Source organism: Orcinus orca, chromosome 4 (assembly GCF_937001465.1).
Source record: "Orcinus orca chromosome 4, mOrcOrc1.1, whole genome shotgun sequence".
In the NCBI taxonomy this organism is placed as follows: Eukaryota; Metazoa; Chordata; class Mammalia; order Artiodactyla; family Delphinidae; genus Orcinus; species Orcinus orca.
Genome location: NC_064562.1, coordinates 4,996,693 through 5,016,593, shown reverse-complemented (window position 1 = coordinate 5,016,593; position 19,901 = coordinate 4,996,693). Strand labels below are relative to the sequence as shown.

The window sequence follows — 19,901 nt, the reverse complement described above, 5'->3', positions numbered from 1 at the left end:
TCAGCTACGACCTTGCTCTGTGGCTTCTGGCTGGGCTCAGCCAACGGGGGGCACCAAGAGAGCTCAGACGCTGGAGGAGAGCGAGGTGAGGTCCCCGCCCCTGCCGTGCTCCTGCAGCCAGGCGGGCCCCCGCCGCCTCCCCCACTGCTGCCCGCCTGGTGTGCTCACAGCCTCCAGCTGTTGTTAATTCCCGGGAGGCTCACCAGCCTCACCGGTTCCTGCAACCCTGCCCGCATCTCCAGCGACAATCCCTCGATCGCACCCGTTGCCAAGCACACCCCTGGCCGCCCCCCCACCCCCCCGCCCCGGTCAGCAGCCCGAGGCGACCAGCTGGCATCGCTCACCTGGACCGTGTGGACCAGGTCGGCGGCCAGGCACTGCTTCAGCTTCTCATCGCTGCCGGTCCCGTGAAGCGCCAGGTCTGGCATGTACGTGGGGCAGTAACCCGCCAGGAGGGAGCGGCCGAAGTTTCTCACGTTCGGGGCGCTGACGCTCTGAGACCTAAGATGATACCGGCCGTCAGAGCCCGCAGCGAAAATGCGCTCCCTTCTCGCACTGCGGCTGGAGCAGAGACCCATGGCACAGGTGAAAAACACAGATCCGGGGTGGTCCGGATCACAAGTCCTCCAGGAGGTGGGTCAGTGGTGCAGCAAAAGGAAGGCAGTTGAAGGGAAAAAGGAGTTTTCCTAACGGGGAAGAGCAGGAAAAACTGAGTATTCTGACGGCTGGCTGCGAGCCTGGGCCTGCACCTCACACAGAGCATCCTCCAGCCGCCGTGTGGAGAGAGGAAAGGGGGAGTCTGAGCGTGCCGAGGGGATCCTGGCGAAGCCTGGCTTGAGGAACTCGGCACACCTGCTCAGGGTGCAGCCAGAACAGCGAAAGGCCAGCAGGTTTCTCTAGTTACTGCTTCACGGACCAAACCTCAACTGACGGAGCCTCAGGAAGAGGGGCTTTTCCTGACGCATCAGGCTGCTCTGACCGGCAGGCAGGAGAGACCCGCAGGATGTCACCCACCACCTCCCAGGCTCGGTGTCCGCGGCCACAGATCTGCCGCGGGGACGACGGAAGATGACACCCCTGCTCCCCACTGCCCCCGCGCCCCTTAGCGTCCCCCAGTGTCCCCAAAGCTGCAAAGCCGCCGCCAGCTCCCGGCTCAGAGCTGGGCTGAGGAAGGGCAGGCCGGTCTGGGGACACTAATGCTTGGAGAGAATAATCCTGCCCTGTAGCAGCCCACAGCAGCGGTGCCGGTGGGTGCCGGCTGGACGCACATCATCTGCCCAGCCCGGCCCGCCGCCGGCCTTACCTGGGCAGCGGCAGCTCCACCTCCAGCGAGCCTTCGGGCCGGTCATGCTCACTGTCACCGTCACTGCCGGGACCCAGGTCCGGCGAGGCCGGCGCACACGGGTCGTCGTCACTGTCGCCGAGGGCGCTGTCCGAGCTTTCGTTCCTGGGGAGACCTCCTTCCCGCCTGAAGCCGGCGTCCTCGCGCGGCACTGCGGCCGCGCACCCGCTCGGCGCAGGCCCGTCCGCGTTCTCCCCGCCCCGACCCCACGGCTTCACTGGCGCGTGCGCGGGGTCGACAGGTGCGCCCCGGGCGGCAGGTGCGCCGGGCGTCTCCGCAGCCTCCTTGGCGGCCCCGGTCCTGACGCCGCGGGTCCCCGCAGATGCCTCGGGGGCCCGGGAGCACCTCGGAGCCCGCCAGTCCCGGGCCTCCCGGGCCGCGTCGGGCCCAGCCGGGGGTCGGCGCGCTGGCTCCGCACACCTGCAGGCCCGCAGCCGCTCCTCCATCGCTTTGGTGCGACTTTCAAAGTCCGAGTCCGGAGACACGGAGCTCCCGATGTGGAAGGTGACCTTCTCCCAGGGACGCCCCTCAGGGCACGGCCTGGCCGCCGAGCGGTTGGGCAGCTTCTTGGGCATCTCCCCTCCCGACCCCTCCCCGCCGGCCGGCCCCGCGCACGCACCTGCGCCGCTTGGGAGTCTCGCGGAGCCGCCGCGGGGCGCCTCCTCCGTACTCTCCTCGTCCCCACACGACGCGCCCCGAGGTCTCCGGGTGCCGCGGGCCACGGGGCTCTGCTCCGGCCCCCGGACTCCTCGTCCGGCGAGGTGGGGACAGAGGTCTCCGGTGTCAGTGTGCGGCGGCAGAAGGGCGGGCTCGCTCCTCACCGTGACCACCACGTACTCGGACTCCTCCACCTCGCCCCTCTCCAGGGCCGTGATGATGCTGCCCCCCGCCAGCGCCTGCTCGTCTGGCCCCCAGGCCCCGCTGCACGTCAGCTGGTTCTCCTGCAGCTCCGAGCACCGCAGGAAGTAGGTCAGCACGTACAGTATGCGCTGCACCAGGTCCTTCTGCTTCCCCAGCACCACCGTGCGGGTCAGTCGCACCGGAGAGCCGATGGCCCCGTAAAGGTCGCCTAGAGGCAAAGTGGACAGAAAGACAAGTCGTCCGGGGGAGCGTGCCAAGGGTACGTCAGCCCGAACAGGAGAGATGCAAATGACTTACTCCCAGGCCAGCATCGCTTCTTCACACGCCTGACTGAGGCACAAAGGTAATTCCTAGAAGGACCACCTTTCAGTTTTCCTCTGCAACGTAAAGTCGGCCTGGAAGGCCTGCCAGGATCATCCCTGTTCTGGGTGCTCAGGTGCAGTGCCCGTGTGTATCGGGTGCAGTGCACTGACAGTGCAGTGCTGGTGTATACTGGGGGCAGCGCTGGCGTATACTGGGGGCAGCGCGGTGCCAGTGCACAGAGGGTGCAGTGCTGTGTGCACAGTCCCTCGAGGTGCTTGCTGGGCCTTTCCAGGCAGCTCAGTGGGCTGGCTGATCCCATCTCCCCAAGGTAAGGCTGAAGCCAGAGCCCTGAATATGGGACCAAACCAAATAATTTATCTTGGAAACTAGAATGATGAGATCTTTTTGAAGAATCCCAGGACAATAGGCCCTGGGGTGAAATTCCGGGATCTCTGAACAGAAAGTGCAAGTGAATCAATTCAAAACGCTTAATGAGATGGTCCGCTCAGTACACACAGGCACCAGGAAGAATCAATTTGATTAACAAGAAGAAAATCACCTGCTCAGGAATAATGAGTCTCATTTGTTTCCTATTACTTCACATGAAAATTCTACTGGAGAAAAATGTCCCATAACTTATATCCTGACACACTGATTAAAAGCCGGCTAATGAAGCATGAACATTTGGCTTAAAGGTGGAAGAAGAAAGGCAAACCTGTCAACGAACCATCAGTGCAGGTTCCTCATCACAAGTGTCTGTCCAGTGCCTATTAAAATTATGGCATGTAATAAAACCTGACGATTACACTTGGTAAGTCGCACCTTCCATATTCTGATCATCATATTATTGACAATTACAACAAAAAGCCAACACTTCCTGACTGTGCAAGCACAGTGCTGAGTGTTTTACATGGCTTTATCTCATTTACATATCTGTATAAGCAACCCTAAGTCAGAAAGCATTGCAGGAAAAATCAGAATGTTGGAATAAATCAAAATGTGAAAAGATCCTAAATAAAGGAGAGGAGATGCATGCTTAGCAGCTATAAATAAGAACTCAGGAAGTCGGACTCCATCTGGCGGGAGGAGGAGAGGCATCTGTTAGATAAGACTAATCACACTGTTAAGGTTTAAGACTGATGGAAAAGGGACAGCACTCATCAGAGGTGCCCCCTCTAGAGAGGGTTTCCAGGGTAAGCCTCCTGAGAACAGGTAAAGGGCAGGATAGAAGGGATTTCACACAATCCTCTCTATAAAAGGACTAGGTGGGGCTTCCCTGGTGGCGCAGTGGTTGAGAATCTGCCTGCCAGTGCAGGGGACATGGGTTCGAGCCCTGGTCTGGGAGGATCCCACATGCCGCGGAGCAACTAGGCCCGTGAGCCACAACTACTGAGCCTGCGCGTCTGGAGCCTGTGCTCCGCAACAAGAGAGGCCGCGATAGTGAGAGGCCCGAGCACCGCGATTTAGAGTGGCCCCCGCTCGCCGCAACTAGAGAAAGCCCTCGCACAGAAACGGAGACCCAACACAGCCAAAAATAAATAAACACATACATACATACATACATAAAAGGGCTAGGTGAAGGCTTAGTAGAACGTTATCTCTGAGGCTTTTGCAACTGACTGAGAAACCATGCAAGATTTCAGAAAAACAACTCAGAACTGTAGTCTGATGTCAGCACAAGCACTTTTGTTTGAGTAAACTTTCTTGACTAAGAGCGTGTTACTGTTACTTCCCGTGATCACATCTGCCCATGGCTGCGGGGTGTCACGGCCACATCAGGAATTCATGAGACACTCTTGTTAAATCAGCCCCAGTGTTAATAAAGAAGATGAGATTTACATACCCAAAATCTGGCAAAAAAAACACTTTGGAAAGTCCACTCAGAATGACAGTTTTTAGCAATGCATTTAACTTTTGGTGTTGTGCATTATAATAACTAAGTCATAAATGGGAAAAAGTAAAAACAAAGAAGGCTATTAAAATACAACTGACAGCAGCTTAACCTGTATGAAGTGGAGAGCTGTGTATGGAAACAGTGCTGCTACTTCAGAGCCGAACTCCACAGAACAACGCATCGCTAAGATAACAGACTTAATGGACCTCGACCTTGAAGGCAACTTTTTGAGTCCAGGACTGATGAAGCTACTGATTCTAGAGTGGATGCCTTTGTTCTGCACGGGTATAATTTTACAGAATGAAGAAGAGTGTGCACAACGTGAACAGACCTAACGCTGCGAACTGCACACTTAGAAATGGCTGCGATGATAAATGTTAGGGTCTGTGGCTTTTTTTTAACCATATTACCTCCCATATCTCATGACCCCGGGCACAGGGAAAGACAGCTTTATTATCTGTGATACAGTGAGGATGCAGTACCAGGGTTAGAATGAGAGTCTAATTAATTAATACGTGCAGAAAGCACCCAGAACAGTGCTCGGCCCACGGTGGCAGCTTTCACTACCATTACAACACGCTGTTTCCCGAGATTGCCGTGCTTTTCCCCAGTCTGCCGTTATTTTCTGGAAAATGCTGCCCTTATACCGATTCCTCAAGTGTGTCTTCCTTGAAGGCCCCCTCCCCCCATGCCCCCCTCCTGGTGCCTCCCCCGTATCAACATCTGCAACAGCAGTGTCGGTAACAGGGGGCTTCACGTACAAGCAGTGGAACTCCCACGGCAGCCATGAGCCATCACCACCCATGTCACAGATGGAGAAACGGAGGCACAGAGGGTTAGGGCACTTGCCCAGGAGGCTGGGATCTGGTCCAGCCGTCTGCGCATGTCCTCACCCTCTGCACTGCACTGCGTCCCTCGCGGGCTTCTGCTCACCCCAGCCAAGGAGCGATCGGGGCGTTCTGAACACAGCCCTTCTCCTCCACCGGGCAGCAGGCTCCCCAAGGCTTAGCTGCGTGTCACCCGGGCCCTGGGTCCCGCAGAGGGACGGGGCCTGGGACAGAGCAGATGTGCAGGCCTGACGGGTCACTGCAGACTCGGCCAAGTGACAGGCCCTGGAGCGCGCCTCTCCTATCCCCGAGCCCTGGGCTCGCAAGCGCACACTCCACGAGCAGCCCCGCGGCACGTCAGGTCCCCGCGCCAGGCCTGAGCACAAAGCTCGGAGGAGGCAGCTAAGGGGGCAATGGAGAGAAAGACAAGGGCTCCGACCTCAGCTCAAACTTAAAAGGCGGCCACATCCTAGAGTGTGTCACTCTCTTTTCTGTCCGACTTCCTTCCTATCCAGTCCGCCCTCTAGGGCAGTGGTCCTCAGCCAGGGGCTCTCCTGTCCCGCTGGGGACATTCAGCATCGTCTGGGGACATTTTTCACCATCACAACTTTGGAAGAGGGGTTTTCACTGGCAGCTGGTGAACAGAAGCCAGTGACGCTGCTAAACATCCGACCAGGCACGGGGCAGTCCTCTTCCCCCCGACCCAACAGAGAATCTTCTGGCCCAGATGTCAACAGTGCCGAGTTAAGGAGCCCCACTGGAGGAGCAGCTGCGGACCTACGTGGCTTTAAAGAGCAGCACGAGGCTCTGGCGGGGGGAGGGGAGGACGGGGGCTGCTTTACAGGTAGAATCTGTGGGCCAGTCCCCAGTTCCCTGCAGCCCAGTGACAACTGGGAATCGCCGGGCCGGATGGCGGATAGCAACTGAAGAGGCTCCCATTTTTCCTATTCTGTCCCACATGGCCTCTGTACGGTACTGACCCAGCTGCGCCCAGAGAGGATTGTATGGGTGTGTCTTGGCCAGCGTGTTGACCAGCTGAGAGGTGCGTTTCTCGGAGAAGGCTTTGATGGGAGGGTGGTCAACGGGCATGACGGTGGGCACCCAGGCCAGGTGGTAGGTTAAGACTGCGGTCAGCAAGGCAGCAAAAAACCTTGGAGAAACGGGAGAAAACACAACGGGGTGAGTCAATGCAGGAAGAGGCATGTCACCTACAGCACGTACACCAGCCTCGGAACTGGCATTCGAGGCTCCAGAGCGCCGCCGCTTACTGGTTCTTGTTGATCTGCTCTATCAGGAGCGTAAATTCCTTGAGGAAGCGCTGGCACAGCTGCGTCTTCTCCAAGGTGCTGGACATCATGGCCAGCCACACGGGCTCGGCTATCCTCGGGACGGAGTACAAGCTCCAGATGGTCGCTCTACAGAAGAGAAGGTACAGGGAACTGTCACAGATGTCACGGTGGATGACCTTTGTGTAAAGAATCTAGAAGAAAACACTCGCCTGGATCTAGGGAGCCCGTAAGGCATCCAAAGCAGAATATTTAACAGGGGTTGGTAAACTAGGACATGATGCACAGGCCAAATCTGACCTTTTTTTTATAAATAAAGTTTTATTGGCACACAGCCATGCTCAATCATCTCCCTATTATCTGTCGCTGCGTTTGCACCACAGCAAAGCTGAGCAGACCCTTTACAGGAAAGGTATACTAGCCACTGATATAAAATAGTCATCCTTAAAAAGACTTATTTGCACGATGCCTTGTGTCAGAATTTATGCCAATTTTCATAGGAAAAAAATAAAGGAAGAAAGAATAAACATGCTAGACTGAAAATGTGACCAGAGGGAACTCAAGTCGCCCAATTTCTGGTTAGTGCTTTTGTTCTTTGAACCAAAGCACCCTATTCACTTTAGATGAAAAAAGAACACAAATAAATTGCTCTTCTTCACCATATTATATACTAGATTGTTACACGGGCTAATAGAATCAAATTCTTAGAACTGTAAGCTGTTAGGGAAAGTGACGAGTCTGGCCGTGTCACTTTACGGCTCAGGAAACTGGAGGTGTAAAGGAGTTCCTTGCGGGAGACACACACACACTGAATGACAAGGTCCGGATGAGAGCGCCTCGTGCCGGGGACTCTGCTCCAGGCCGCGTGGCTCGTGGCGGTCCTTCCAGGGAGCGCACCAACGAGCCTAGGATCTCCACTGGCACCTCTGCGTCTAGGAGACACCCCGCTTCCCGGATGGGGGTACACGAGGCATACTCTGACCTGAGTTTCCGGCCGTGTGCATCAAGGAGCTGGGACACACAGGATCCCGCCCTGGCCCGAGGCAGAGCACCTGCTGAGCAGCCAGCAGTGACAAGTGACAGCTACGTGGACCTGGGCTTCGCTTACTGACACCAAGGTTTCCAACGCTAACACGTGATCCTGTCGCTGTTTCTGGAGCAGCAGGTCGCTGAAGTAAGGATGAGACCCGTCTATCCACAGTGAGGCCTCAGGTCCTGTCCGTTCAGATTCCGGACCTTCTACTAAATGAGTGTCCAGACCCTCCAGCACAAGCCAGCTTCGAGCCTGACCACAGCCCGCCCGGCGCTGCCCACACAAACCATAGAAGGTTCGCTAGTCACCACACTGCCATCGAAACACACAGCTTCACACGATTTCTCAAATGTGCGACGTGGGTCTGAACGATCCCCAGATAAGGACTAACGTGCTACTTGAGTACTTTACACATAACCCATGGTTCAACTAAGGCTGGGTGGGGATTTTGCTCCAAGCAGCATTAGAGTTCACCAGCCTCTACCTTAAGCATCACAAAAACGTTCTAACACTCTAAGAATCGTAAACATTTTTATCCCTGGGCTAGAGAGGAACGGCTGGACTCTTAATTAGCTCGTGACGGCTCTGAAGTGCGATTCCATTCCGCACCCAGAAACTGGCCCTAAGAAGCGCTGCAACGGCCCCGCTCGGCATGGTGACCACGGATCCCAGCTACAGCCCAGACACGAGGGGCAAGACCTCCAGAAAACCGGTCTCCGGGGTACAAATATCAACAGTTAGGAGCTGACAGTGAGGACATGCTAGGGTGACCATACAACTTACTGTCCTGACCAGGACACCCACGGGAAGACACCGGGTGTACACAGGGCTGTCCTGGCAAACTGGAGTGTAACCTCCCTGACGTGCACACTCTCCCCACTTATGCTGTGGACAAGCATCTCAACCTCCAGTTTCCACATCTGTAAAATGGGCTAGGAGTGCTTACTCTTAGGGCTTTTGGGAGATGACACGAGACGTATGAATATTAGTTTTCTCCATTCACTCTGTTAGGAACAGTCACGTCAGGGACCGTCTCTCTGGCAGTCGTGAGGATTACTCAGTGCTGGTGGCTTACACTTTTTGCTCCACTGGGCCTTAGCTTCAAAGGAAGGAGCTGCTACCCCCCACACTCCCGAGCTGTGGTCTCCACGCATCCCGAGGTCCACGGCCGCTGCTACCGCTGCTCACCAATTTCCCCTGCTGGGGTTGCCAAACCTTGCCAGTTTACCTGAACTCCCCCAGAGCTTCCATCAGACGGCTGACGTAAAACTGGACACGGAGACTTGACTCCGCGATCTTCCTGCACGAGATCATGGCCTTCGGTGGAAAGAAAACAAGCACATTATGTGGAGAAGAAATCCCTTCGTAACCATCTAGTGGGTTTTACTAATAAGAGACGACGTTAGAGCCCACACTCAAGCTAGTCACGACCGAAGTCGTCGGGGGCAGTAATTCCCTTTCCCAAAGCAATCAGGATCTGGTACCTGACTTCAGTGTGACTAGGGAACTTCCTACCACTGCTGCAGCCGATCTACATGCCCTGGGAAAGCGAGCGGGTATAGAGAGCCCTTGACCCTTACAGCCCCGTGCGACAATGGATTGCATTCTCAGTACCTTTTCAATTGCACTCTTCAGCCTGTTCATGTGAGACTCAAACAGGGGGAAATGAGAAAAAAAGAAGTCCTGGAAGTTCCTCTGGGCTTCCTCCGTCTCGCACAGGGAAAAGATGAGGCTTATGGCAATCTTCTTCCTCCGAGCTATGGCCGGGTTGGAACTGCAGGTTTCTTCGGCCAAGCTGAACGTCTCATCCGTTGACCTGGAAGGAGAAGGGGTTTTGGGAGTCATGCTGCATCAGTGAACCACACTGAGGACGAACCGTAAAGCCAGGGCGACACCCTGGTGGCCGATCCGGGCACGCGGTCCTAACTCAGTGTGTGTCTACCGCCAGGTTGTCCTCCTGCATCAGACTCCGTCGTGAAAATGAAAACCTCTGCCTGACACTCAGCGTTAGCCTAACACAAAAAGAAACTTAAGTGAGAACTGAAAGTAATTTCAAACGTCCCCTTGTTAGACTCTTAGCCCTTTTCCCTTGGACTATGTTACATCAGATTGGCTGCATTTAGAAAGGGGTGTGAAGCATCCGTTGGCTCAAAACACAGGCCCTTTGTTTTGGCTGATAGATACCGATGGATAAGAACATCTGAGGAGAGAGAGTCCTCTGTGGTATCCTGTGTGACCCGGGCATCACGTTTGGACATTTACTAGTAGCTGAGGCTTACTTTCCCAAGGTTATTAAAACCATCAGATGAAGTTACTCCTGTAAATGCTGAGATTAAGCCATGCGACTGGGGATACTCTCTGGGAAACCCCCCGAGCAGAAAGACCCACCTCTCTTTTGCTACAGTCAGATCCTCGACCAACTTAAGGTTCTCTGCAGAGACTCTGCTTCTAGGATAAAAGAAGCCAATAAACTCTGAATATGTATTCAATTTGTCGTAAGGGGTAAGCCTCACAAATATGGCCAATCCATATCTCTACTTTAGTCTGAAAAACCACCACGTGACCACATAGCTGCTAACGGCAAGAGTGAAAAAAAGTTTTTTAATTAGTTTGTTTTTTTCTACAAAGACACCAAAGCAAAGGACATCACACTGCAAATGAAAGCGCCTAGCCTGGCACATGGTAGGCGTGCAGGGAGCCTTCTCTTTCTCACGGGCTCCACCATTCAGCCTTGTCTGTCACCAAGCTTGTCACCTTTACTACAAACTACACCCGAACGGTCACGTCTGCTCACGGGGCTTGAGGCAGCCATCCTCCTTCTTGGTCTTTTTTTTTTTTTTTCTTTTTTTAACCGATACGCAGGCCTCTCACTGCCGTGGCCTCTCCCGTTGCGGAGCACAGGCTCTGGACGCGCAGGCTCAGTGGCCATGGCTCACGGGCCCAGCCGCTCCACAGCATGTGGGGTCTTCCCGGACCAGGGCACGAACCCGCGTCCCCTGCATCGGCAGGCGGACTCTCAACCACTGCGCCACCAGGGAAGCCCCCTTCTTGGTCTTTAACTTGTTCTGTAGTGCCCTGCTCACAGCCTGTAATGTTCCCGTGATTTCCAACATACCCATGTCTTAAAAACATACACACATCAGAAGTTTTATGGTCAGGAAAGCTATCTTATTTTTAAAGGAAAGGAGAAGACATCTTGCCCTAACCTCAGAGGGATATGTCATTGTTTTGCTCCACTTTAAGCAAGATGCCGGAGACTTAGGTGTGGCTGGTAAATCAGTAAAAGTCCTCGCCGACAGACATGGCGCGGGAAGGACATGGTTTCCAGATGCTCTTGTAAATGCTGCCCGTTAAAATAAACCAGCAATTGCTTTCTCTGAGAAATCCCTAGATCCTAATCATCTGCTCGTCAGAAGGAAATTCTCGAGGCGCTCTTACCATTTTACTTAACTTCAAACCATGCTCCCTCTTCTTTTCCAGAGTGCTCGTCCTATAACTCTGTTTTTCTGCACCAGTTTACTCCTATTCTGTAGAGGAAATTCTGAGCTTATGCGACACCAATTCTTTCTTACAACCCTTTCTTTTTCGTTATCTCCTATTTCCCCCCTTTTGCAAAAGTAAAATGACTCCATCAGTCCACTCATCTTGGCCAATGTGGTCCTTAATAATCAGACTGCAGTGACCACTGAGCCCTCTGCAGATGTGTGTCGGCTTCAGCTCCACCCTAGAAACAGTAGCCAACTGCACCTAGCACAGCGGACGGTGCCGTCTGCCGAATTTCTGAGAAACACCCGCAGCTTTAATAGCGTGCGTGCCTCTTACCCGCTTCCCCATGTCTCTCTGCTGAATTCTAAAGCAACTGAGCCTCATTCAATCTGTCGTCTTGGATCAACCACGCAAACCAGGATAAATCAGGTCATGCGGTATTTGTAAATATACTTTTAAGATCAATCTACAATGAAAGCACGTTTCAGAACGTCTTAAAAAATTTAAGTATGCACACAACTACTTCATCCTAGCTGTACCCTCAAGGCAACAGGCAGGATACACGGACCATTCTGCAAATGTGAAAACTGGGGCAGAGTGACTAACCAACCTGCTTCAAAACAGAAAGCTTTTCAGTGACCACGCCGGAGTCACAGCCCAGGGGTTCTGTCTGCTAGCCCTGGCTCGCTGCTCGGACACTGGGAGTGACCAGGGGCTCTGGTGCCACGTCTGACCCATGCACTGGGGGGACGGGCTGGGAGCGGTCACGCCAGCTGACAGGCCTTCAAGTCAAGGGAGACCACGCTACACACTGGATTTTTCAAATAGAATTTTGTTGACACATGAATGAGCACTTACATACCTTGTAAATACTTCAAGATCCCAAACTATTTAAATACATCTCAGTGACTTGTAATTGGCCTCAGGACTGCTCAGTCTGACTGGTTATGTCAGCTCTGAATGGAGGCGGAATCTATGGGTTATGTTGGAACATAGGAAACCGCCATTTCTGCAGGTCAAGGAACATCTCATCAGCGACTCTTTCTGGTTACTCATTTTACAATTCCGGGCCAAAGCCTTTCTGGGACGTCATACCTGCCTCTTTAGGGTTTCACCAGCCGCACTAAGGCGGGAATCCGCAGCTTCTCTCCTCCACGGACAGCACCTCTGCGCCAGCGGGTAAACTGCCCCCCGCCGACTCCCCCCACCTGCCGGTCGCCGAAGCTCCCCACGTGGCACGGGGTCAGCGAGCAACCAACCGTAAGACTGTGAAGATCCTCCCTGGCCGCCCTGCACTCTCTCAGGAACCAGGTCACTGAGTGCGGTGACTTCCTCTCAGAGCCGGAGGCGATCGCATCCCTGGTACCCAGTGTTCTCCGGTCCCGCGTCAGAAACTAATCCCCGCCCACACACCTGCCACAAGGGAGAGACGGGCGGCGACCCCGGTAATCGAAGGGTCTTCGCGAGCACAGTGACCGAAGCTGAGCGCCCGCGGCTCTTCCGTCCTGGGTGTCAGGCAAGGGCGAGTCCAGACCATCTGCGCACAGCCTGCGCCCCCCTGCCACCCCGCCTTGCGGGGCTGCTCTCAGGAGGGCCCAGGCTCGCGGTGACGTTCTCCGGGTGCTACCTTGATTCTTAACCGTGTCACCTTTAACTTGCGCTCTGGAAGTGAAGTCTGATGGGGTGGTGACGCATGGGCGTGGGCAGGGCAGACACCAGGCAGCCGAGCACACGGCGCGGGGTCGGAAGCTGGGTCGCTGGCCTGGGGTCAGGCACACACCCACGAGTCCAGAACCAAGGCGGTGCCACAAGGCCCCAAGGCTGGTACCTGGGCCCAGATAGGCGGCGGCGGTGGCAGACGGCATGGCCATGGGAGGGGGGAAGGGCTGGGGCAAGGCACGGACCGAGGGGAGGCAGTCTGTCTGTCCAGAGCCCACCCCTGTGGAGTCTGCACAACACTTAGCTCTTCGTCCTGAGCCCCAGGGCAGTAAACTATCACAAAGGAAGAGCCTACGGTTCACAACACGATAAAGTACATCAGGGAGCTATTAGAATTCTTTAAAGAGTTTGTTAATATCTCGTTTTGAAAACTGCAGCAACATTGCAAAGCAAATATTCACAAGCACAGAAACAGAAATTGAATGTAGAGATTGCTGCATTGGATAGAAAATACCCACAACTTTCATATGAAGCTTCAGAAGAAGAAATTATTAGTAATGAAGCCCATTTTAAAATTAAATTTCCGTATAATTGACGATGTAGTGACACAGTGCGTAAACAGGCATTCTGAATTATATGCAGCCCATGAAGACGCTTCCAGTTTCTTGTAAGACCTCTGTAAGTCACAGGAAATGGCAGAGGAAACATTAAAATAACCGTGCATAAAGATACATTGAAAATTCAACTCAGACTTACACAAAATGGACGTGTGTGGAGAACTGAATCTTTAGCAAAATGTTCCCTAAGAATCGTCTGACCCAGATGTACTGAAATTTATGCTTTTTTCTTTTTTGTTTTTTAACATCTTTATTTCAGTCTAATTGCTTTACAATCCTGCTGTATAACAAAGTGAATCAGCTGTATGTGGACATATATCCCCAGATCCCCTCCCTCTTGCATCTCCCTCCCTATCCCCCCCTCCAGGCGGTCACAAATCACCCAGCTGATCTCCCTGTGCTATGCACCTGCTTCCCACTAGCTAGCTATTTTACATTTGGTAGTGTATATATGTCCATGCCACTCTCTCACTTCATCCCAGCTTACTCTTATCCCTCACTGTGTCCCCAAGTCCATTCTCTACATCTGCGTCTTTATTCCTGTCCTGCCCCTAGGTTCTTCAGAACTATTTTTTTTTTTTAAGATTCCACATGTATGTGTTAGCATACGGTATTTGTTTTTCTCTTTCTGACTTACTTCACTCTGTATGACAGACTTAGGTCCATCCACCTTGCTACAAATAACTCAACTTCGTTTCTTTTTATGGCTGAGTAATATTCCATTGTAAATATGTGCCAACACCTTCTTTATCCATTCATCTGTCGATGGACACTTAGGATGCTTGCATGTCCTGGCTATTGTAAACAGTGCTGCAGTGAACATTGTGGTACATGATTCTTTTTGAATTATGGTTTTCTCCAGGTATATGCCCAGTAGTGGGATTCCTGGGTCATATGGTAGTTCTATTTTTAGTTTTTTGAGGAACCTCCATACTGTTCCCCATAGTGGCTGTATCAATTTACATTCCCACCAACAGTGCAAGAGGGCTCCCTTTTCTCCACACCCTCTCCAGCATTTATTGTTTGCAGATCTTTTGATGATGGCCATTCTGACTTCTGTGAGGTGATACCTCATTGTAGTTTTGATTCACATCTCTCTGATGATTAGTGATGTTGAGCATTCTTTCAAGTGTTTGTTGGCAGTCTGTATATCTTCTTGGGAGAAATGTCCGTTTAGGTCTTCTGCCCATTGTTGGATTAGGTTGTTTGTTTTTTTGTTATTGAGCTGCATGAGCTGCTTGTAAATTTTGGAGATTAATCCTTTGTCAGTTGCTTCATTTGCAAATATTTTCTCCCATTCTGAGGGTTGTCTTTTGGTCTTGTTTATGGTTTCCTTTGCTGTGCAAAAGCTTTTAAGTTTCCTTAGGTCCCATTTGTTTATTTTTGTTTTTATTTCCATTTCTCTAGGAGCTGGGTCAAAAAGGATCTTGCTGTGATTTATGTCATATAGCGTTCTGCTTATGTTTTCCTCTAAGAGTTTTATAGTGTCTGGCCTTACATTTAGGTCTTTAATCCATATTGAGTTTATTTTTGTGTACGGTGTTAGGGAGTGTTCTAATTTCATTCTTTTACGTGTAGCTGTCCAGTTTTCCCAGCACCACTTATTGAAGAGGCTGTCTTTTTCCATTGTATATTCTAGCCCCCTTTATCAAAGATAAGGTGACCGACCATATGTGCTCGGGTTTATCTCTGGGCTTTCTATCCTGTTCCATTGATCTATATTTCTGTTTTTGTGCCAGTACCATACTGCCTTGATTACTGTAGCTTTGTAGTATAGTCTGAAGTCAGGGAGCCTGATTCCTAAAGCTCCGTTTTTCTTCCTCAAGATTGCTTTGGCTATTCGGGATCTTATGTCTTTCCATACATATCGTGAATTTTTTTCCTCTAGTTCTGTGAAAACTGCCATTGGTAGTTTGACAGGGATTGCATCGAATCTGTAGATTGCTTTGAGTAGTAGAGTCATTTTCACAATGTTGATTTTCCCAATCCAAGAGCATGGTATATCTCTCCATCTATTTGTATCATCTTTAATTTCTTTCATCAGTGTCTTATAGTTTTCTGCATACAGGTCTTTTATCTCCTTAGGTAGGTTTATTCCTAGGTATTTTATTCTCTTTGTTGCAATGGTAAATGGGAGTGTTTCCTTAATTTCTCTTTCAGATTTTTCATCATTAGTGTATAGGAATGCAAGAGATTTCTGTGCATTAATTTTGTATCCTGCTACTTTACCAAATTCATTGATTAGCTCTAGTAGTTTTCTGGTGGCATCTTTAGGATTCTCTATGTATAGTATCACATCATCTGCAAACAGTGACAGTCTTACTTCTTGTTTTCTGATTTGGATTCCTTTTATTTCTTTTTCTTCTCTGATTGCTGTGGTTAAAACTTCCAAAACTATGTTGAATAACAGTGGTGAGAGTGGGCAACCTTGTCTTGTTCCTGATCTTAGTGGAAATGGTTTCAGTTTTTCACCATTGAGGACGATGTTGGCTGTGGGTTTGTCACATATGGCCTTTATTATGTTGAGGAAAGTTCCCTCTATGCCTACTTTCTGGAGGGTTTTTATCATAAATCGGTGTTGACTTCTGTCGAGAGCTTTCTCTGCATCTACTGAGATGATCATATGTTTTTTCTCCTTCCATCTGTTAATATGGTTTATCACATTGACTGACTTGCATATATTGAAGGATCCTTGCATTCCTGGGATAAACACCACTTGACCGTGGTGTATGATCCTTTTAATGTGCTGTTGGATTCTGTTTGCTAGTATTTTGTTGAGGATTTTTGCATCTATGTTCATCAATGATCTTGGCCTGTAGTTTTCTTTCTTTGTGACATCTTTGTCTGGTGTTGGTATCAGGGTGATGGTGGCCTCGTAGAATGAGTTTGGGAGTGTTCCTCCCTCTGCTATATTTTGGAAGAGTTTGAGAAGGATAGGTGTTAGCTCTTCTCTAAATGTTTGATAGAATTTGCCTGTGAAGCCATCTGGTCCTGGGCTTTCGTCCATTGGAAGATTTTTAATCACAGTTTCAATTTCAGTGCTTGTGATTGATCTGTTTATATTTTTTATTTCTTCCTGGTACAGTCCTGGAAAGTTGTACTTTTCTAAGAATTTGTCCTTTTCTTCCAGGTTGTCCATTTTATTTGCATATAGTTACTTGTAGTAATTAATCTCTCATGATCCTTTGTATTTCTGCAGTGTCAGTTGTTACTTCTTTTTCATTTCTAATTTCATTTCTAGTTCTGTTGATTTGAGTCTTCTCCCTTTTTTTCTTGATGAGTCTCGCTAATGGTTTATCAATTTTGTTTATCTTCTCAAAGAGCCAGCTTTTAGTTTTATTGATCTTTGCTATTGTTTCCTTCATTTCTTTTTCATTTATTTCTGCTCTGATCTTTATGTCATCTTTCCTTCTGGTAACTTTGGGGTTTTTGTTTTTCTTTCTCTAATTGCTTTAGGTGTAATGTTAGATTGTTTGAGATTTTTCTTGTTTATTGAGGTAGGATTGTATTGCTATAAACTTCCTTCTTAGAACTGCTTTTGCTGCATCCCATAGGTTTTGGATTGTCGTGTTTTCATTGTCATTTGTCTCTAGGTATTTTTGATTTCCTCTTTGATTTCTTCAGTGATCTCTTGTTTATTTAGTAACATATTGTTTAGCCTCCACGTGTTCGTGTATTTTTACGTTTTTTCCCTGTAATTGATTTCTAATCTCATAGCGTTGTGGTTGGAAAAGATGCTTGATACGATTTCAATTTTCTTAAATTTATGAAGGCTTGATTTGTGACCCAGGATATGATCTATCCTGGAGAATGTTCCATGAGCACTTGAGAAGAAAGTGTATTCTTTTGGTTTTGGATGGAATGTCCTATAAACATCAATTAAGTCCCCATCTTGTTCAATGTATCATTTAAAGCTTGTGTTTCCTTATTCATTTTCATTTTGGATGATCTGTCCATTGGTGAAATTGGCGTGATAAAGTCCCCTACTATGACTGTGTTACCGTCGATTTCCCCTTTTATGGCTGTTAGTATTTGCCGTATGTATTGAGGTGCTCCTATGTTGGGTGCATAAATATTTACAATTGTTATATCTTCTTCTTGGATTGATCCCTTGATCATTATGTAGTGTCCTTCTCTGTCTCTTGTAATACACTGTTTTAAAGTCTATTTTGTCTGATATGAGAATCGCTACTCCAGCTTTGTACTGACTTCCATTTGCATGGAATATCTTTTTCCATCCCCTCACTTTCAGTCTGCATGTGTCCCTAGGTCTCAAGTGGGTCTCTCGTAGACAGCATGTATACAGGTCTTGTTTTTGTATCCATTCAGACAATGTTTTGGTTGTAGCATTTAATCCATTTACATTTAAGGTAATTATCGATATGTATGTTCCTATTACCATTTTCTTAATTGTTTTGGGTTTGTTATTGTAGGTCTTTTCCTTGTCTTGTGTTTCCTGCCTAGAGAAGTTCCTTTAGCTTTTGTTGTAAAGCTGGTTTGGTGGTGCTGAATTCTCTTAGCTTTTGCTTGTCTGTAAAGGTTTTATTTTCTCCGTCAAATCTGAATGAGACCCTTGCTGGGTAGAGCAATCTTGGTTGTAGGTTTTTCCCTTTCATCACTTTAAATATGTCCTGCCAGTCCCTATTGGCTTGCAGAGTTTCTGCTGAAAGATCAGCCGTTAACCTTATGGGGATTCCCTTGTGTGTTATTTGTCATTTTTCCCTTGCTGTTTTCAATATTTTTTCTTTGTACTTAATTTTTGACAGTTTGATTAATATGTGTCTTGGCATGTTTCTTCTTGGATTTATCCTGTATGGGACTCTTTGTGCTTCTTAGACTTGATTAACTATTTCCTTTCCCATATTAGGGAAGTTTTCAACTATCATCTCTTCAAATATTGTCTCAGTCCCTTTCTTTATCTCTTCTTCTTCTGGGACCCCTATAATTCGAATGTTGGGGCGTTTAATGTTGTCGCAGAGGTCCCTGAGACTGTCCTCAATTCTTCTCATTCTTTTTTCTTTTTTCTGCTCTGCGGTGGTTATTTCCACTATTTTATATTCCAGGTCCCTTATCCGTTCTTCTGCCTCAGTTATTCTGCTATTGATTCCTTCTAGAGAATTTTTAATTTCATTTATTGTGCTGTTCATCATTGTTTGTTTGCTCTTTAGTTCTTCTAGGTCCTTGTTAAACGTTTCTTGCATTTTCTCCATTCTATTTCCAAGATTTTGGATCATTTTTACTATCATTATTCTGAATTCTATTTCAGGTAGACTGCCTATTTCCTCTTCATTTGTTTGGTCTGGTGGGTTTTTACTTTGCTCCTTCATCTGCTGTGTGTTTCTCTGTCTTCTCATTTTGCTTCACTTACTGTGTTTGGGGTCTCCTTTTCGCAGGCTGCAGGTTCATAGTTTCTGTAGTTTTTGGTGTCTGTCCCCAGTGGGTAAGTTTCGTTCAGTGGGTTGTGTAGGCTTCCTGGTGGAGGAGACTGGTGCCTGTGTTCTGGTGGATGAGGCTGGATCTTGTGTTTCTGGTGGGCAGGTCCACATCCGGTGGTGTGTTTTGGGGTGTCTGTGAACTTAGTATGATTTTAGGCAGCCTCTGTGCTAATGGATGGGGTTGTATTCCTGTCTTGCTAGTTGTTTGGCATAGGGTGTCCAGCACTTAGCTTGCTGGTTGTTGAGTGGAGCTGTGTCTTAGCGTTGAGATGGAGATCTCTGGGAGAGCTCTCACCCATTGATATTACGTGGAGCTGGGAGGTCTCCGGTGGTCCAGTGTCCTGAATTCGGCTCTCCCACCTCAGAGGCTCAGGCCTGACACCCGGCCAGAGCACCGAGACCCTGTCAGTCCCACGGCTGGCTAGTGTTGGGGGGTCTCCTGCAGAGGTGGGGGGTGGCTGTGGCTCACTGCGGGGACAAGGACACTGGCAGCAGAAGTTCTGGGAAGTACTCCTTGGCGTGAGCCCTCCCAGAGTCCGCCATTAGCCTCAAGAAAGAGCCTGTAGCCTCCACTGCTGGATCACCTCAGGCCAAACAACCCAAAATTTATATTTTTAAGGTTTATTACAAATTTATCTCAATGTTGTTATAACCTGTAAAGCTCCAGTAACAGCTTCAATGCGCACAAAGAACTTTCCCAAAATAAAAAAGTTATCAAAAATTATTTATCAGCTTGCATTTGCCAGGAATGACTAATGCTGCTTTCAATTACGTCGATTGACGTACACATTTTGATGACCTAAACAAATGAATGTGCAGAAAAGTGAGCCAGCAAAACCTTATGATGAATGAAGATAGTGACTGAAGTATTACTATTGATTATATTATATAAAATTTTTACACCAAAACATTTTGGTAATTTATAACTTTGTGATAATAGTCACGTATCACTATTATTTCTATTATATTTTGTAAGTAAAATATTTTTAATGGAAAAGCCTTACATTCATTTTATAGATTATTCTGAAAATGCCTGAAGCCCTGGAACATAATGTTTCTTTAAATACAAACAAACAAACAGAACTAACACGTGATGTTAATTTTGGGAGAAGGGGGCCAGCAGCCTGATGCCCTGCACACGCCTCGGCTCCCCCGTTT

The 19,901-nt window shown here is 49.2% G+C and overlaps 1 protein-coding gene across 11 annotated transcripts in view; it reads right to left on the bottom strand.

The window, feature by feature from the left end:
* FNIP2 (folliculin interacting protein 2) overlaps nt 1-19,901 on the bottom strand; it is a 135,958-nt gene that overhangs the window by 34,943 nt on the left and 81,114 nt on the right. For all 11 annotated transcript variants that reach the window (XR_007476957.1, XR_007476955.1, XR_007476956.1 and 8 more), the window contains 6 exons: nt 9,161-9,362; nt 8,775-8,863; nt 6,496-6,642; nt 6,208-6,377; nt 1,304-2,411; nt 345-501 (listed from right to left, as the gene is read on the bottom strand). Coding sequence is in view for 8 of the 11 variants with exons in the window: in XM_033421526.2 (XP_033277417.1) it covers nt 345-501; nt 1,304-2,411; nt 6,208-6,377; nt 6,496-6,642; nt 8,775-8,863; nt 9,161-9,362 (1,873 nt within the window). In the remaining 3 variants the exon portion in view is untranslated. The remainder of the gene's footprint in view (nt 1-344; nt 502-1,303; nt 2,412-6,207; nt 6,378-6,495; nt 6,643-8,774; nt 8,864-9,160; nt 9,363-19,901) is intronic.